We start from the raw sequence: 19160 nt of genomic DNA on the forward strand, positions 1-19160 counted from the left end.
TTTTTTCTGCACAATTAAAAGGCTTAACTGTTCTTAATGACACAGTTAACCCACTGTTCCTAGGCCGTCATTGTAAATAAGAATTTGTTCTTAACTGACTTGCCTAGTTAAATAAAGGTTAAAAAAAATATTTAAAAAACTTGGCAAAACAACTCTCACTTTCTCTCCCCCATTCCTTCTCTTCTCTGACTCATTGTCATCCTCAATGTCTCCAGAGTAGGCCTTGGTGTATAGGTGTGTATATGTCTGTGTGTGGGAGGGTGTGTATAATGTATATAATTGTGTATGTGTGTGTGATCCCCCTCAGAGCTCATCCAATGTGATATCTGTGTGGGTGTGAGTGTGTTCTCTCTCACAGCTTGTCTCTCGCAATGATACAATCAGTAAATATGAATGAGGAAGTGTGTGTGTTTTGCCCGCAAAGCTCCTTTCAAGCTGTGAGAGGCAGCCTTTCCTGGTATGAGCGAACACCCATGCCCGGTGGGTATCTGCACCCTGTCCTACTCTCTCTGTGTCACCTCATTGTCTTACATCAGATAGCACATCTATTCTGCCTGCACTGTCTCGTATCTCGCAAAGGGTAATGGGATAGACAAAAGTAGTCTGGCGACAATGGGCTGCCATAACATTCAAAAATATTACCTAGGTGACATCGTCTGCTGAACCCCATTTCTGCCTCAAAACTGTTTGAATTAATCTATGTTAAAACAATAAAAATTGTTTTTTTGGTGAGAAAGTGTCACCCCATTTTACATCTAGCTAAGGATTATTGTGCTTCAAATAGCAGTATTTCTGAAGTTTGACTATGGGCACGAAAGCTAGCATAAACATGTCTAACAGCTGAGCCAGTCACTGAAATCCTCTTTAAGTGAAATGCTGCTGCTGACCAACTAGCTACCTACTTAGTGCTGCACACACAATGTTGAATCTTCCAACAAAAGCTAGCTAGCAAGCTACTGTAGCTAGTAGTGCTAATGCTTACATTAGTATTGGTTTTCATGAAGCAGATGATGTTCTGCTACGAGACATTACAGTAGCCTCCCGAGTCAGCTGCTGTGCTCAGCTGACCCAACAATACGATCGTAGAGAAACATGCTGATCTACGGACTGATTTCTGATAACTGACAGTGTTTCTTAATTGTGCATGAGCTGCACGTCTACAACTTCAGGGTAATTTAAACAGGCTAAGCAAGCTTATGTCAGTGATGGAAGAGCTACCTAGCTATCTATGTCAGTAAGCTAGCTACAACAGTTAGCTACACAGCTGACCAAGCCACTGCACTGGCGACCAACGTCCCTGCACAGAATCTGTGCAGGAGATAGCCACTGGTTAGTTTTTATTTTCTCACAATTTAGCAAGATAGTTATTCTGCCTATTTCATACGAGATCAGTGATGTGGAACGATGTTTGCAATTTTTTAATGGTGGATGCTCAATATTTGAATGTCAGTTCAAAGTCTTAGAAGACAGATCAGTTGAGGGACCAGCGTCACGGAGGAGTGACGCCATCTGATTGGAGACAATGGTGTCACCTATCAGAGCTAGTGACAGACGATGGTTGTCGTGAAAACCTGTCTCATAGCGCTGCCAGTGTGTGATGAGATCACAAAGACGGTTAAAGACTGTTGAAGACTGTTTTATTGTGTAGACTGTGTGTCCGGTCTGTCTCTGTCCATGTCAGTCTGCCACCCTACAAGTCAGACTTGTCTCCTCAGAGTGGTTTTCCCTAGTCCTATATCTAGTTTCAAATTCAACCTCATTCATAGTAAATTTAACATCCGTCACAACGTAATTCACAAATTCAAAATCATGACAGTTATAGACTACAGTGCATGTCCTGATCCCAATCCCACAACCTCATGATTGGCTATAAAACCAATAGATCACTCTCCCGTTCTCTCTCTCACACACCCCTTTTTAAAACTGAATCACAGAGCTTTTACTCCTGGCCTGACCGTGACTGCTGGCTAATGACTAACTTGTAGCCTCTCTCTCAGCTGCTAGGTGTATAACAGAGTCAGCTGTGCCCATATGGCTGCCTGTATTCCTGCCTGGCCTAATAAAGGACTCGCATGTGACGCATAGTGGAAGCCAATACTAAATGTAACCATTCATTGAGAGTCCTGTTGGCAGATTGCATTACCGTCAGTTCAGAAGAGTCTGTGTCTGGGACTGGGGGGGGGGAAGAAATATGTGAGAAGAAATATAATTACATATAGGATCATGTGAGCTGTGTATTGGTCATGGTAGGAGGCTGAGGTTGGCCTTTAAGTCAAACTAATTGATTTATTGTGATGATGGATGATGATTTCTTCCCATGAATCCCTGACCGAATGCCCCCCACTAGTGAAGTGCCTTGAGGTCATAGAACCGAAACCCATTGTAAATGTTTGCAGAGTCACAACTCAAACGTGTGATGAGGATCTTTTTAAACACAGTGTAAACAGTTTCAAGTGGCCTGTGGCAATCTGCCTCCCAATCTAATTTTAGAATCTTAACTTGTCATGAGGTTTACAAAATGGGTTGTCATAAGGTTGACAAAATGGGTTGTCATAAGGTTGACAAAAGAAGAATGGAGGGTTAGAGAGACTGGAAAGAGAACAGAGAAAATGTGCTGGCATGCATGACTGAGTTTGGAAAACACCCCACAGACTAGATTGTAGGCTATTCTTAAGTCTCTCTCTCACTCCGTATGTGGACTGGGCCAACTGAAACTTACTCAACCTGTAGAAATATGATGCCAATTGGCAAAGGTTGGATTCCTCTCTCTCCGTACTGGGTGGGCACTCAGGCGACCAGCCCATGACCTACATTCCGTTGGCAATTATATGCGCTAACCTGATCATCATACCACGGGGGGAACAAAACAGACCAGTCTATACAGGAATTTTAAATTCAATCTGAATGTTCTCCTACGTAATTGGGTAAAAAGTTTTAAAAAATAAACGTATTGCGATTGTGCGAACATCGTGATTTCACGAGCGCCTGTGATTTCCAAAACTTCCCCTTTAGAAGTGCGCAGTCACTGCACTCGATCATTTTTTCTGTGCATAACATTTCATTCTCAATTTTTTTGTAACATAATCTAAAAAATATTGATTAATGAAAATGTGCATCCATGTCCTACCTGCGATATCCCATAGTTGTAACCGCACCAACGTTTTGCTGTCCCAGTTGATCACTTTGAGTGCAAAATCTACCCCAATAGTCGCTCTGTAGTGTTGGGAGAATAGCTGGTGGACATATCGTTTGATGATGCTGGTTTTCCCCACACCTAACTCCCCGATGACTAGGACTTTGAACAAGTATTCCTTACACTCCGATACCGAGCCGCCTGCCATGGTGTAAAACTCTGAGTGACACTGACAACTTTCTCAAACTCAACAACTTCCTTTTTTTCTCACTGGATGAGGAAAAATGAATCTGTCCTCTCTGCTTCTGTGTTGTTTGGAAATATGGTAACTACAATAGAAAGCGCTCTACTTCCCTCCTCCTGGTTGCTCAAAACCACCTGATAAGTCATAGGACCCGGAAATGTTTATTTTCGGTTCAACTTTTTTTCTCTACTCCAGTGTTTACATGGTAACCAGGGTGAGTCTGACAGAGAGACACACTTGCACTTTGTTTTTGTTGAGCGGTTCTGCTCATGCTAATTCCTGAAACGCACTTTTTGCTCCTCATATATGATGTTTTCTATTCATGCACATTTGACCTGTAATCAAAACGTCCAAACAAATAGTAGGGACCTATTTGGACCAAATCCATTGTAAAGTTTATCGGGACTGCCATTTAACTGGTGAAAAAATGCAGATTAACCCAAATTAAAGCATAATGAAATCATGCAATCAACAGGCATCTTACTATAAAATATGTTTATTTTACAGCATTGTTCAACCTTGCCAAAAACATGTAGGCCTATCTCATTCAAGCTGAGACTGTGTAAAACGTGATCTTTCTGTTACTTTACATTTAAGAAATGTTAAAATCTTCAATCAACTTACACTAATAGACTAAATATAACATTTTGTAATAACAATTACAATACTATAGTACTATACATACTGTATATTCATGTTTATATACTTTGGATTTTCATTCTTACAGATAAAGTACTAATAAACTTATGATCAAGTAAACCAACTGCAATTTTATAGTACAAGATCTAAGCGAGATTGAAGCGTGTATAATCTTACCACAAGAAGCAACTAACTACCCATTGGTAAGCTTTACATCTTAATATTTCCAAGTGGATACAGTTGACTTGTAAAGTTTATCTGAAAAGTTACGCAAAATCAATGTCAACACACAGCTCTTCCACAAGCATCTGTAAGACAAGTTTTAAAATGTATAAATAGGTTAACATTCTAAATATATAAACATTTACTGATATTACAAACATACCATCCGTGTGAAAAAATGAGAGATGGCTCAACAGTATTACAAACTTTGAAAACATACACAAGTAGATTCCCATTACAATGACACTGCGGCCTCAGAAAAAAAAATATCATCACACACAGTATAGGGTGTCCAATCAGAAACACATCTTTTGACCTTTGGGTAAAATATGTTAATTGTGTAGATAATCCTCAAAGAAAACTAATGGTCCAACCCTCATATCTCTATCATAATCCATTCAAATGTTATTGGAGTATTTACCCTTATAGGATGGCCAGTATTAGGGTGACTAAATCAATGGAGGCTAGAAAAAAAAGTGGTACAAAAATCAGGAAATGTACATTGTGTCAGATAGGCTTGATTATGTGCAAGAATTAAGGCTATGGTTACCTGACAGGTTCACTTTCCTGTTGAACTCGTCATTTCTCTTCCCGAATTCGCAGGGCCTTATAAAAATATAGATGGGATATTGATTTTGAGACATGTCATGTAGTATTTTCATATTTTAGTATACGCTTTTCATATTAATTCAAAATTCCTGTCATTTTTAAAGATTTGTCACCAAAACATGCTTATCTCTGTGAAATGTCAATGAAGCACAGAGCGTATACCTAGCTTTTTATTTTCAAAGCCCTTTACCTTTAATTCAGCTCGTCATGCATATTTTGGTTTTTGTGGCCCGCGGAAACAACTTTGGAGACGACGACCACAAAATGTTAAATCCTCCAAAGTTGTTAGGAGAAACTTGCAACGCTACTGTATGTCAACGGAGCTCTGTGCTTATTATCTAATGTATTAGGTTAAGAAATCCGTCTTTTTGGTAATAATGTTAATGATATGTTAGAGACTGAATGATTCAGAACATGAATAATAATATTTGTCTTAGTAAAAATGTATTGTATAACATAAGGAAGTGAAATTTCATCACCAAAACATGTTTTCAAACACTCTGGGCAATGTGGGTGGACACCCTACACAGTATGGAAAACAGAAGCACATCTTTATAGCGTTCTGTGTGAACCAAACATGTCTCAGGATTTCATAGAATATGTTTAAACCTATATCATAACATTACTGTCGCCTACAATCAAACCCACCATATAATGTAGAATACTGTACACAATCTCAGAATCTCCTGAAGATGCCTTATCACCAGTCTCTGCAAAGTGCGATCAAAGAGCAATACAGTAAACATTAATGCAGAGAACAGGAAACCTACTCTCAATGGCACAATAACAAAACATGTTGCAAAGTATCTCACAGCGCAAATACTCAATCTCCAATTCAAGTATACTATGTTACAGTACCTTGGGGCCTTGTATGCAATGTCAGAGACACATAATACTGCATGAAAACTTCAGTCTTATATAATATACTGTAGCATATCCTGCTGTTCATAAAGAAAGTTTATTTCCTATCAGAGAGCAAATGTTTGAGCTGCAATGAGGTCAGTAGTAAAAGTACTGGTAAGCTGAGGTGAATGCTTCTTATTGACGACTAAGTCTATGAAAAAAGGCAAAGGGTCTTGAAACAGCTGCGTCTGCTACACATAATATTATAAACTGCACAGGTACAGTATTGGACCAAACAGGCAGTGCATTCTGTGATCTGTAGTCTTTAGCCAGCTTTGTCCCTGTATCTCACTGAAATCATAGAAGTCTCAAGCACCTTATACACAGCAATAGGGCTTCCCTCCATTTGTCTCATAAGATATGTTAAATGCACAACAATAGCAAAACCAAACCATATAGCTGCAGCCATCATTGTGATTGCCAATCAATTTGGCTCAAGAACCAGGTAGTTTGGGCACTGTTCCCAGTCTCAAAGTTCGCTGACAGGCTGGTGGGAACTCACAGCCCTTCAGAAACATGATTGCTACTATTCCATTTATTTATTTATTTATTTCTCTCACTTAGACTCCCCCTTGATGTAAAAGGTATTGTATAATCCAAGCAAGCGAATGACAAAGCAAATGGAGAAATGTATAAATAAATAAATAATAAAATTGTTGATGTTACCTCTTAGTAACATGGTGTGTCGGTGTGTGTGTGTGTGTGTGTGTGTCAGTGCCTGGTAGCTCTCACAGTGTCGAGGAGCTCTGTCTGAAGTCCTGGAGGATGACGGAGGAATAAGCGGAGCTCGGGGGGCTGCAGAAGACCGACTCAGAGACAGGGGAGCCGGGAACCGACCCGGCAGAACACACTGAGTCCCTGAAGGGGGAGGGTGGAGTCAAAGCCAAGGAGTCTTCCAGAGTCAGCTTACTCTGAGCCAGCTCCTCCTTCTCATCGTCCTCTTCCTCCTCCTCTGTGTAGCTGTGTAGGAGGTCCAGTGCCTCCCCCTCAGCCCCCTCCAGGGAGGAGATGAGGTCCTCCTCTCCAAAAGAAGCACCCCCTTGCAGGGGATGGGAACGCTGGGAGAAGGTGAAGCTTTGGGGTTGGTTGGTGGAGCTGGCCTGAATGCCGGGGGCACCCATTGTGTCATTAAATCCAGGGACATTGGAGCTGTGCGTGTCCACCATCGCCCCCTGCAAATGCTCAGTGGTACAGTCCGTTAAGTGAGAATAAGAGGGTGGCTCCTCCGAGTCCTGCCCGTGGAGCATTCCAGAGTGGGAGTGGGAGGGAGTCCAGCGAGGGCGTGCTTCCCCCCCCTCGTCCTCCTCCTCCGCCAGGTTGTACAGAGCCTTGGTGCCGGGGTGGGGGAGGTGGGGGTCTGTGCCAGGGCCATGGTGGTGGGGGTCGCAGCTGTGGGGGTCGACGGTGACGTTAGTTAGGGGCCTGATGACCGCCGTCTGATTCGAGCCGGCTTCCTGTTTCCTCACATGCACAGACAGTCTGTGCCACACATTCCCCCCCCTCTGAGGGTGTCTTGCACCTGGTTCAGACCATGACACAGACTTGCCATTAGAACTATGAACGAGATAAAGACTGCAGTTACTAACAGAGACAACCAGGGGGAAGGGTTAGACAACAGCAACAAAAAACAACATAGCACAATAGAACATAACAGCAGCATTTCAACATTTCTCTATGCATGTTCAAATACTTTAAAGACATTTTAACGACATTAAGAGGCAACAATGCTGTGGGTCATTCATTCATTCTAAGAGCCAATGCTTTTAATAATCATTCTGCGCACTTAACTAAATACTTAGTGATTCATAATTTCATAATGTTCTGTTTGAACAGAATTATGAACCCTAGATGGCTGAATTCAAAGCATTTTGAGCCGTCCACCAAATGTAGACCTGTCTATCTACAGTAAAGTGCTTATCAAGCTGAGATGGGCAACATGCACTTGCAAAATGTGGTGCCTGTACTGTCTGACACAAAGTAATGACACAAGGTTTTAGTGCTGTGCTTAGCCGGCTAGGTTAGATTTGTCTCTCTTATGTGATTAGTGAGGGAGACAGAGAGGCATTCATGCTTTCGACACTGGGATAAATGTTAGGGCAATTCAGGATACACCAAAAGCACCTAAACCAGGGGTGTGTACATCTTCTTCCCTTGAAGGCTGCAGTGTCTACTGGCTGTCATTCATACCTTGTAATCACCAACCAGTCTGGAGCTATAAAGAAAGATTAGTAGACCCTCCTACTAACCACTGAGCCCTTATTTTCCGAAGACACTGCAGCCCTCAAGAATAGGAGTTTGCCAAGCCCTTTGTCTAAAAATTAGCCTGTCAGAGTCAACCTCTGTCCGTTGGAAGAGTTTGAGAGGAGCATATTAGAGCAATGGTGAGAAACAACACTCAAAGACAACATTCTCTCATCTTCCGTCTCAATCCTTACTGTCAGTGTCTTTGTGGAACGCCTATTAGGAATCCACTTTAAATCTATACAATCTATTCTTGAATCATCATACATAGTATACGCTCCCATTATTTAGTGCTAATCTTCCAATCGGACTAGCTTTGAAGATACGCCCAGTTCTGAGTTAAATCAACATATATTACCTAAAGATTACATATGTTAATATCTAGCACATTTTGTTTTTAATCGGCTAATCTACCACACATTATATGTCATCATATTTGGGCAGAAAACTGTAGAATGAAAGAGTAGGGTCTACAAAAAATTGTTAATTGTAGTCACAAGACACCTTTTGGATCCAAATACGTGTGCAGCCCCTATTCTCTCCTTCTATATGCCCTCCTCTTTAGGCCCTGAGTTCTGAACGTCACTGAAGGTTACTCACTTGGTGCTTCCGTTTTTGTTCTTCTTCCTACGGAACATGTTGAGAATGCTCTTGCTTTGCTGAGCCGCCTGGCCGTCTCCCACATGCATCCTGACTACATCGGACGTGGTGAAGGCGCTCCTCACGTTCCTCTCTGGCTTGGCGATGATGATATACATCTTGGGCGAGAACATGCACCCCAGCGCCACGGTGACGCTCAGGCTCACGGAGAAGGACGTGGTGATGATCTTGTAGTTGGAGCCGAAGTAGATGGGAACGAAGGCCAGCCAGATGATACAGGTGGTGTACATGGTGAAGGCGATGTACTTGGCCTCGTTGAAGTTGGCCGGGACGTTGCGTGTCTTGAAGGCGTAGTAGGTGCAGCTCATGATGAGCAGGCCGTTGTAGCCCAGCGGGGCCACCATGCCCACCGTGCTGGTGTTGCAGATGAGGTAGACCTCGCGGATGCTGGGGTAGTACTTGACGGGCATGGGAGGCTCCAGGATGATCAGGGTTATCTCCAGGATGAGTTGCAGGCTGATGAGGAAGAAGGAGATGAATACCTGGGCCCAGGCCGACATGAAGCGGGGCTTCTTGGTGCAGATCTTCTTCTTGCTGCCGGCCAGGATGCGGGCGATGCGGTTGGTTTTGGTGACCAGGGCGGAGTAGCACATTGCGGCTGAGAGGCCGACTAGGAGGCGCTGCAGGTAGCAGGATGCCACAGTGGGATAGGCGATCAGGGTGAATGGGCAGATGTAGCCCAGTAAGACGCCCACCAGGATGATGTAGCACAGCTCACGACTGGACGACTTGACCACAGGCGTGTCGCGGTACACCACAAAGATTAAGATGACCCAGAGGGTGACCAGGATGCCCACGCAGGACAAACACACTGCCACGATGGATTCAACGTCTGACCAGGCCAGGTAGTTCAGAGGCAGGGGCACACAACCTGCAGATGACAGAGGAAAGGAGAGATGCTGTTGTCTATCTAATCATTGAAGTGTGTAAATTGTGGAAAAGAAATAGGAAGCTCTGCAAATGGAAAAGAGGGGAACATGGGTAGACTAAAGAATTACTCAAGAACACACACATACGCTCCAAATCTGTCAGATTTTCCTCCCATGCTTATGCTGCAGCGTAAATTGTGTGTGTGTGTGTGTGTGTGTGTGTGTGTGTGTGTGTGTGTGTGTGTGTGTGTGTGTGGCTGTCCATCATGCCTCATTGGTGGTGATTTGTCATCTGACACACACTGAGAGTCGCAAGGGCTTAATGGGAGGAATGTGACGTCCCCAGACTCAGCTTAAAACCCCTGTATTACAGTGCTCCTAGCTAATAGCATTACAGCGCCACCACAGGCTAGGCCTGCCTACATCTATGCTACCACAACCAGCATAATTTAGTCCTCACAGCCAAATCACAAGAACTTTAACATTTCTGGCCTCCAAGCTTAGTTAATTAGGCTCACACACCGCCAATGGAAAAGGGAGGCAAATATGAAATGCAGTTATCATCATCCTCTCTCTCAAAAATCTTCAAATCCCATATTTCTCTTCCCTACACAATCCTGTTAAAGCTTTAAGAAGACCTTAAAGCTCTAACATTACTTATAAAAGATTCACTCCCTCCTCGCTCCTCATGTTCACAACACCTTCCCTTCTCTAAACGTGGGTTTCCCCAGTAACCAAGAATGACAGAGCTATGGGAACCAAAAAACTAGTCATAAAAATATCCACCTTTCCACTTTTCCATTCGGATGTGGGAATGATATTCCCTATTAGTATTCCCCAGACATGCTTAGGAACACACAGGAAAGGGAGCAATTTCATCTCAGATGACAAACTGTTGGAAATCTATCCGTGTCCTCTAAAATAGCTAATGGGATTTTTCACCTAGCAGCTGTGAGAGAAGAGAGCTCCCCTCAGTTCGAATCGCTGACAAAACAACTCCTGGGTCAGGGAGAAGGCACCGAGGGGAAGGGGGAAGACAGTGGAGAGAGAGAGAGCTGAGAAGAGAAGGCAAGAGGGAGGGGAAGATGAGACAGACAGACTAATAGACAGCAGGTAAGAGAGCAGAAGGTGAGATGAAAGGAGTTGGGGAAGGCAGAGCACATGACGGAGAGAGTAATGTCTTTAGGTGATAAGAGTATAGAAATCAAATATTAAAATATTTTCAAAAATTCTGTCGTCCCTTCTCGAAACTTACTAACCCAAATTGGTAAAAAGCTATTGTTCTCAGAAACTCCGTTGTCTATTACATATGTTATATCCTTCATCAGAAACCAACGCTTCTTGGGCAGTTCTATCTCTCAATGCAGAAAAAGCTGTTGATAGACTAGAATGTTCATATCTTTGGTTGGTTTTGGAACCTATGGAACTTGGCTCCAATTTAATTAATATGATTAAAATAATATATGCCAATCCCTCAGCCATAGTAATAACGGGCAATACCTGCTCTGTTCCGTTTAGAAAAACTGGAAGTAGCAGAGAAGGTGATCCCATCTCACCTCTGCTATTTTTTTGTTGTTTCTGGAGCCCCTGGCCCAGTTAATTCGACAATCAAAATAAAGTACACCAATATCTCTAAATTCTACAGATCACGCCATCTCCTTATACGCTGACAATATCTTACTTTATCAAGACCTTAGATAAAAACCATTGTTTGAAACTTTAACAGAATGTTCAAATCAATTCAATCCCACCTCAGCAGATGGGATAACATCCCAGTTGCTTTAACCTGCAGAATATCGATTGTCAAAATGAATATATTGCCACGGGTGAATTTCTGTAGTTCAATGTTTCCCTTCTCCCCTTCTGGCTATTGGGATAAAATCCATAGTTCAGTTTAAAAATGTATATGTCAAAGTAAGTGATCCCAGGTCAATTTAACAAACCTACAGAGAGGGAAAGATGTAGCCAAAATCCATACCAACATTTTCAATCTGTTTCCAGGCATTTAATCCCATCCTGAATTGGTTTAGACATGATCCTTCCACCCCCTGGCTAAGTATAGCAAGAAGTATGGTGTCTCCTATTGCCCTGAAAGCAGTGGTCTTCACTGATCTATCCCTTAAACTATGTAAACTACAGATTGGTTCTATTATTGCTTACACAATCTCTATTCGGTGGAAAATTTAAAAACAATTTAACTGGGAATCAAAATGGCATGCCCACAATCCAATAATTCACAATAATGCCTTGCGATCTGCAGGGCAGCCTTTAGCATCCCCCCAATGGTCTAAATGTGGAATCCATATCCTGATATCATGGACAGTAATTGACCGTAAACCCAACTACTAAACCATCCAATGATGTTAGTTTTTATATCAATTATCTGTGCTCTCTATAATATATAAACAACTTTTGGAAATCTCATTCTGAGCTAGCCATTAAAAAAATAACTGGAACAGAATATGGAAAAATACAGTGAGCTCCAAAAGCAGTGACAATTTTGTTGTTGTTTGGCTCTGCACTCCAGCACTTTTGTTACAATACTATGACTGTGAGGTTAAAGTGCAGACTGTCAGCTTTAATTTGAGGATATTTTCATCCATACGAGGTGAATCGTTTAGATTAAAGCACTTTTTGTACATGCTCCCCCCATTTTCGGGGACCAAACGTATTGGGACCAATTCATTTGTGTGTACTAAAGTAGTAAAAATGTAAGTATTTGGTCCCATATTCATAGCACACAATGACGACATCAAGCTGGTGACTCTACACATTTGTTGGATGCATGTGCTGTTTGTTTTGGTTGTGTTTCAGATTATTTTGTACCCAAAAGAAGTGAATGGTAAAGAATGTATTTTGTCAAGAATAGAACGTCACTAGTTGTTTCTTTACATACTAAATGTATTGCTTTTTGTCTCTGTGGTATGATCATTTGTATTTGTGTACTTTTTAAAACTTCTTATTTTTGAGTGGCATTCCACAGGTGGGTGCAAGCTATGAAATTACAATGAATTTGTTTATTGTCTGTAGCCCCCACCCCCCCCACAAGAGAATGATAAAAATTAAAAAATATTTCACAAAATAAATCAGTATATCAGCAAGGAATGGGGAAGCATAGACAGACATTGGCAGTCCCTTCACATGGAGAACAAAGCAGAGTGCAGTCTGCAGGGAGTTGGGGACTGGGTTTAAGCAGAAACCTGGGATATATTGTCAGTATGTGGTGGTGGATTGGGAGACTAGGGAGGTGGGTGTTAGAGGAGATGGGCCAAGGCTGGGGGAGGTATAGATAGAGGGGATAGTGACATACAGGTTAGAGAAGATGTTAGGGTTAGAGGGGGTAGGACCTGGAGGAGATCCATGTAGTCAGTCATCATGGCTCATAAATACATACTTCCGAGTTAGTTAGTTACCTTCCAGCTCGTCATCGGGCCACCAGCCCAGGTCACAGGCTTGACAGGTGAACTCATCCCGGACAATCTCATTGTCCTTACAGGTAGTGCAGATCCAGCAGCAGCTCACCTCGCCCTTCCTGATCACCTGATCACACAGAGGTCAGAGGTCACAGGCTATCAGTCAAAACAGTAACAATACCCAAACCACAACAAATCACAACCCCCACACCACTAACCCCAATCAGATATAAAGACGGGTATTAGTGTCTAATATGGCCTTGATGGTGCAAGTTTAGGCCCTTCGCACCACTAGGAGCTAAAATGAATAAGTCAAGTCAGGTGCATAATATATATATATTTTTTGTATTATGTTTTTAACCTTTATTTAACTAGGCAAGTCAGTTAAGAACTAATTCTTATTTACAATGATGGCCTACCCCGGCCAAACCCTAACCCAAACGATGCTAGGCCAATTGTGTGCTGCCCTATGGGACAATCACAGCAGGATTGTGATGCAGCCTGGAATCTAACCAGGGTCTGTAGTGATGCCTATAGCACTGAGATGCAGTGCCTTAGACTGCTGCACCACTCGGGAGCCCATTTTATAAGAACCTATATGGTGTAACAGTTTTTCCTTAGCGGTACACAAATTATATTCCAAAAGACAAGCTCAGCTGCATTTACTTTGTCCTGTTCCCAGAGTGTATGTTACCAGAGCAGTGATATGTAAAACAGGGTGATGCACAGGACTGTAAACGAAGCTTTAGCGGGCCCAACTAAAGCAGACAGGAGAGTGTGCATGCTCCCTATGGTGGGCTTATGGCCAGGCTGAATAATACTGGCCCTGTTTGAAGAGACTCAAGGTGATTCTACACCTGCATTGCTTGCTGTTTGGGATTTTAGGCTGGGTTTCTGTACAACACTTTGAGATATCAGCTGATGTAAGAAGGGCTATATAAATACATTTGGTTTGATTTGATTTGAGTTTCCTCAAGATAATATAGGCTCCACTGCATTTTGTTAATTCACAATGAAAGTATACCTTTTCAACCAGGAATGGAATCTGCTCATCAATTCCTAAGCTAGGGATCAATTTACAGAGCAAACTTAGTTTAAATAAGATTAAACAAAAGCATTAAAGCAGAGAAATAGTGAAAGTAGTTGTGCACTAAACTGAGTTCTGGTTATTCCTGACAGACTGGTTCAGGACCTATCCCAATCCAGCCTGGCCCAGCCTGGCTCAGCGTGGTTTTTCAGTGTCTGTACCTTGATCTGTCCCCTGGAGCAGGGCTCGCTGCAGACGGAGCGGACCATGTCACTGTTGTTCATCCACAGCTTCCAGTCATCGATGTTCAGAATGCCCTCGTGCCACGAGCCCACCTGCTGGTAGTCATAGCTACCGTCTCCCACACTTTGCAGGTTCATGATATCATACCTGAGAGGGGGAAAGGAGAGGGTAAATGGGTGAGAGAGAGAGAGAGAGAGAGAGAGAGAGAGAAAGACACAGAGCAAGGACAAAATGGAGAAAGAGAAATTAAGAGTGAATTAGTGGCAGGTGTTTTAATGATAACCCCTAAATACATTGCTTAGAGCAGACCCCTTTATTCAAAATCACTAACAGTTTATAGACTATATAGTTGGAAGTTTTGCCAAGCAATTTCAGGTAAAGCCACTCAGAGGGGTACAGAACATCACCTTTGGGCTTAGAACCCAGATCTATTTTGATTATGAGGCCATGCCTAAGTACTAGTTCTGACCTCTGGCTTAAAAACAGATGATTGGGGGTGTTTTTCACCTGTCTTTCAGGAACTGTCTGTAGCTGGCTGGCAACAAGATCTCATATTCTCCATTCGAAATTCAACGTATTATTTTCAATGCATTAATTCCACGTGGTTAAGGGGCTAAAATAATTCAAAGGTTAACAGTTCATGCATTCATTCTGAGTGGTTAAGGTGTGTGTGTGTGTGTGTGTGCCCATGCATATGTTTTCATCGTTATTTCACACAAAATCTGCTCACCAACAATTCTCCATAGCAAACCTCATCCCCCTATTCCTCCTCCTCCACCTCCCCTACATCCTCCTCCTCCTCTCCTCCTACTCCATCCATCGCCCTCACCTGCCAGGAGTGTCCCCGTTCTCATCGAAGTACACATCCTCCCCTGATACCCCTCTGAAGGTGGTCTTGAGCAGGTAATCCAGCAGTTTACTGCCATCGATGGGGTCCATGGCCTCACACAGGCCTGGCTGGCCAGGGCACAGCTCACTGTGCATGTCATGGAGACCGTGGGCCATGGCATAGATGGCATTAATGACGAAGCCCATCTTACTGTCCTGGACGTAGTTCTCATGAAGACTCTCGTTGCCTAGGGATTGGTGAGAAATTTACAGAATGTCAAAATGGGGGATTGGTTGATGTTGTTTTCCTAAGGAGGCAAACATTTTGTTTGTTTGTGCTGGATTTACAGTGTCGTATCAATGGGAACATTTTATCACACAGAATATTGTACTACAAGAGAATTATACAACCTCTTTCTCCAACCCATGAAGAACTGAGTTTTGAATTATAATTGGATCAAAACGTACAACAAAAACATCTCTCTTTTGCAGCACAATAGAATTGGCACACACCATACAGTAAATCACAATAAGGTGTCCAAAGGCTTGTTTTTTCCAAAGGATACAGAACTTGGAGGAATCTTGAGGGAGAAAGAGTTAAGTCTGTGGACACCATATTGTGTAACAGGCATTTTTGGTCAGCTAGCTGAAAGCATTGTCAGGCAATACAACTGGCAAATCAAAGGTGGACATTAACCAAGCACAGGGAATAGGGCAACCATAGCACTAATAGTGACATTTTTGTAAAGATACATTCATTCACCCTATAATCATACTGTACCTGAGGTGCTACTCCGTGAAATGTTTAACTGCTTAAATCTCAAACTATTTTCTTGCCATATTTTCCTATTGTTTCTTAATTCATTTACAAAATGGCCGTATTTTGTCTGTGGTGATCATGCAGATAGGCAGCATTGGGGTATTCTATATACACATCGCTCTCATACTCTAGTGTTCTACTGAAAGGGGTCGTGAACAGTGTGTTTCAGTGACTCATTCTTCCTTGTGCTCCCTCCACATTGCAGTACTTTCAAAAAAACAACCCAAAAGCTTGTACAGTAGAGTTTGACTGATTTGACCCTACCCCAGGCTTTCTCCGAACACAGCAGCCAATTTGAAGCTTCTATTTATTTCACTGGTCTAGAGGTAGAACAAGGGTCCAACATGATCCTCAGAGATGGCACCAGTCAAACTCTACAAGTCTTGCCGAAGTGAAGTGATATGCTTATACAGTACGATGCAAGTGCGGGAAAAGTCATCATCCTCTTAATCCTGAAATATACACTTACCACCTTGGAGATCTTTAGGAAGAGAACATAACATGAGATACAGCAAACTATCATAGATCAACCCATATTGGTGTAATAAGTCTTCAGAGAGGTTGAGGTGAATATACTCATAACAGCATCGATACTTGGAAAAGCTTTTCTAACAAAATGTTTGAAAGCATGCTTATTGAGCATGGTTTCAGGTGATACATCTAATCGGTATGTTAATTGTGATTTGTTGTGAATAATATCCATTAAAAAATGTGTTAGTGATTTTGGTGGGGCAACAACTCAGTTTACCTAGATCACCTTTTGTTCGAAAGCAGAGAGAGTATTTGGAAAGGGGGAAAAAGGGAGACATCAATATCATTATCATACAATTGCCATTTCAAAGCATTAAGATTAACTATTCATATTAACTAACTCATCATGTATTGAAATTGCAGTCAATATATAACCTCCTTTTTTGTGATGATTTTAGATCATTTTCTTCCGATTGCTTTCGTTGATTTTAAGAGGTATTTCCTTCCTCCTCCCAACGTAAACCCTGCTAATTCCTCATGACTCTGGGTAATGTAGTTTATTAGTGATTCTCACCGGAGCAGACTTTCTTGTATTTCTTCATTTCCTGTGCATGTCCGGCCAGCCGGCACTGGAAGCGGTACTGCCAGAACTCTGGGAACCACGGGTTCCGTGAGTTGGTGTCCAAACGCAGCTTCAGGAAGTAGTCATCAAATGACTTCACTTCCTCTGACTGCAGCTTCATCGTGATACCACCTTCAGCTTCCTGTTCATACCCCTCTACCACCTCATCACGATCTGCCCATCCATCACTGGAGAGAGAGGGGGGAGAGAGAGACTTTTGTAAAACAATGAAAATGCTGCTGATCGGGCACTTATTGGTAAAACCCCATTTCACTTAAATCGTGCATGGTTAACTAATCAATTATCAAGAAAGGCTATTTATACTACAGTATAATGAATGTTTAATTTAATAGTTCAATCAGGGCCCTGATGCACAGTCAGTTCAATATTTTGAAGAGGGAAGGGCAAGTTCATTTTGAAGAAAAAAGCTTTCAACCCAAAAGAAAACCAATTAAATAATTTACTAAAGAATTATGTCTGTGTTACATTTCCACATGAATTCATAAGGAGGGCTTCCGGCATTCATCCAGTGACACTGCTAGCCAGAGCAATGGTGCTGTTACATTCTGGCTGCTTACCATTCTGAGGTGAGCAATTTAGAACAGACTCACTGTCTTGTCATTGTTAAGTTCACTGACAATATCCTTTCAGACCAGGCCACATTAAGAGAGAAGGGGAAAAAAGTGTAGCAGAGCTTAGGCCATGTGTCAAATTGTCCCAACAATCAGATAACAACCACTGCAAAGGTCCATCTTTTCCTCTTCAAGCTAATAGGCAGTGACCTTCAAGTCTACTATAGTTTCTATGGAATCTGTAGGGATCACTAGCCCCTTAGCTTTAGCTCTGTGGCCATTGATTAATCCCAATGTGTAAGGACCGACGCCGGACAGGAGAAGCAGGTGCGGGGAGTCAAACATTTATTCAGAAACGGACATAGAACACGACAGGTACAGCGTCAGCACACGGAAAAACAAGGACATATGACAAGCAATCCCGAAGCAGGGAATATAAAATGGAATTGGCTCCTTCCGAGCCAACCGGGGCAAGGAAACCTCTTGAGCCAGCTAGGGAGTGGAAGTCCAACGAGCTGGCTAGGCACCCCCGGGTTCCATCGGCGGCGACCCAGAACCGACGTCACCACCAAACGGAACACCAGTACTACCCGATGCTTTGTGTGATGGCTTCGGGATTCTGTAAGGAGTGACACCGGACAGGAGAAGCAGGTACGGGGAGTCAAACATTTATTCAGGAACGGACATAGAACCCGACAGGAACAGCATCAGCACACGGAAAAACAAGGACATATGACAAACAGCAGGGAACAGAGCTAGGAAACAGACAGATATAGGGAAGGAAATTACGCAAGTAATTGAGTCCACGTGAGTCCAATGAGCGCTGATGCGCGTGACGGGGAACAGCAGTTGTGCGTACTGAAGGTGGCTTGAGTGTGTAATGTTGGGCAGTCTGGCGCCCTAGAGCACCAGAGGAAGGAAGAGAGGGAGAAGGCGTGACACAATGTCTCTCTCCACTACTATCTCCATCTCTTTGTGGATAATATAACAAAGACAGGACAAAGATGGCTTCCATCTTAATTGTCAGCTCCAGTAACAGTGGAAGCTCTTCAGAGGAGGAAGGGAAGGACCATCCTCCTCAGTGAATAAAAAAATTAATAAATTGTGAAACATTTCAAAAGTTATCCTTTTTAGATAAAACTATTCTAAATATATTCACTTCACCAAATAATGAATTAAAACACACTGTTTTGCAATGAAGGTCTACAGTCCATTCGGAAAGTATTCAGACCACTTTACTTTTTCCACATTTTGTTAAGTTACAGCCTTATTCTAAAATTGATTAAATAAATAAAAATCCTCATCAAATCAATGCAAAATACCCCATAATGACAAAGCGAAAACAGGTTTCTTGAAATTTTAGCAAATTTATTACAAATAAAAACAGAACGACCTCATTTACATAAATATTCAGACCCTTTGCTATGAGACTCAAAATTGAGCTCAGGTGCATCCTGTTTCTGTTGAGCATAACATTTTTGCTAATTTATAAAAAAGAAATAAAAAGAATCACATTTATTCAGACCCCTTACACAGTACTTTGTTGAAGCACCTTTGGAAGTGATTACAGCATCAGGTCTTCTTGGGTATGACGCTACAAGGTTGGCGCACCTGTATTTGGGGAGTTTCTCCCATTCTTCTCTC

At 42.3% G+C, this 19160-nt stretch overlaps 2 protein-coding genes across 2 annotated transcripts in view; both read right to left on the reverse strand.

The window, feature by feature from the left end:
* The window catches only part of LOC115139275 (ras-related protein Rab-32-like), a 30922-nt gene extending 27413 nt beyond the window's left edge, over positions 1-3509 (reverse strand). The window contains exon 1 of the mRNA XM_029676465.2: positions 3128-3509. Coding sequence (XP_029532325.1) covers positions 3128-3341 — 214 coding nt within the window. The 5' untranslated portion in view covers positions 3342-3509. The remainder of the gene's footprint in view (positions 1-3127) is intronic.
* A 2961-nt stretch (positions 3510-6470) lies between these two features.
* LOC115139274 (metabotropic glutamate receptor 1-like) overlaps positions 6471-19160 on the reverse strand; it is a 50407-nt gene continuing 37717 nt past the window's right edge. Inside the window, exons 3-10 of the mRNA XM_065026297.1 lie at positions 16897-17132; positions 16600-16608; positions 16321-16332; positions 15033-15279; positions 14182-14350; positions 12934-13060; positions 8592-9522; positions 6471-7304 (exon numbers count right to left, since the gene is read on the reverse strand). Of these exons, the coding sequence (XP_064882369.1) occupies positions 6479-7304; positions 8592-9522; positions 12934-13060; positions 14182-14350; positions 15033-15279; positions 16321-16332; positions 16600-16608; positions 16897-17132 (2557 nt within the window). The 3' untranslated portion in view covers positions 6471-6478. The remainder of the gene's footprint in view (positions 7305-8591; positions 9523-12933; positions 13061-14181; positions 14351-15032; positions 15280-16320; positions 16333-16599; positions 16609-16896; positions 17133-19160) is intronic.

Source organism: Oncorhynchus nerka, linkage group LG13 (genome assembly GCF_034236695.1).
Source record: "Oncorhynchus nerka isolate Pitt River linkage group LG13, Oner_Uvic_2.0, whole genome shotgun sequence".
Lineage (NCBI taxonomy): Eukaryota > Metazoa > Chordata > Actinopteri > Salmoniformes > Salmonidae > Oncorhynchus > Oncorhynchus nerka.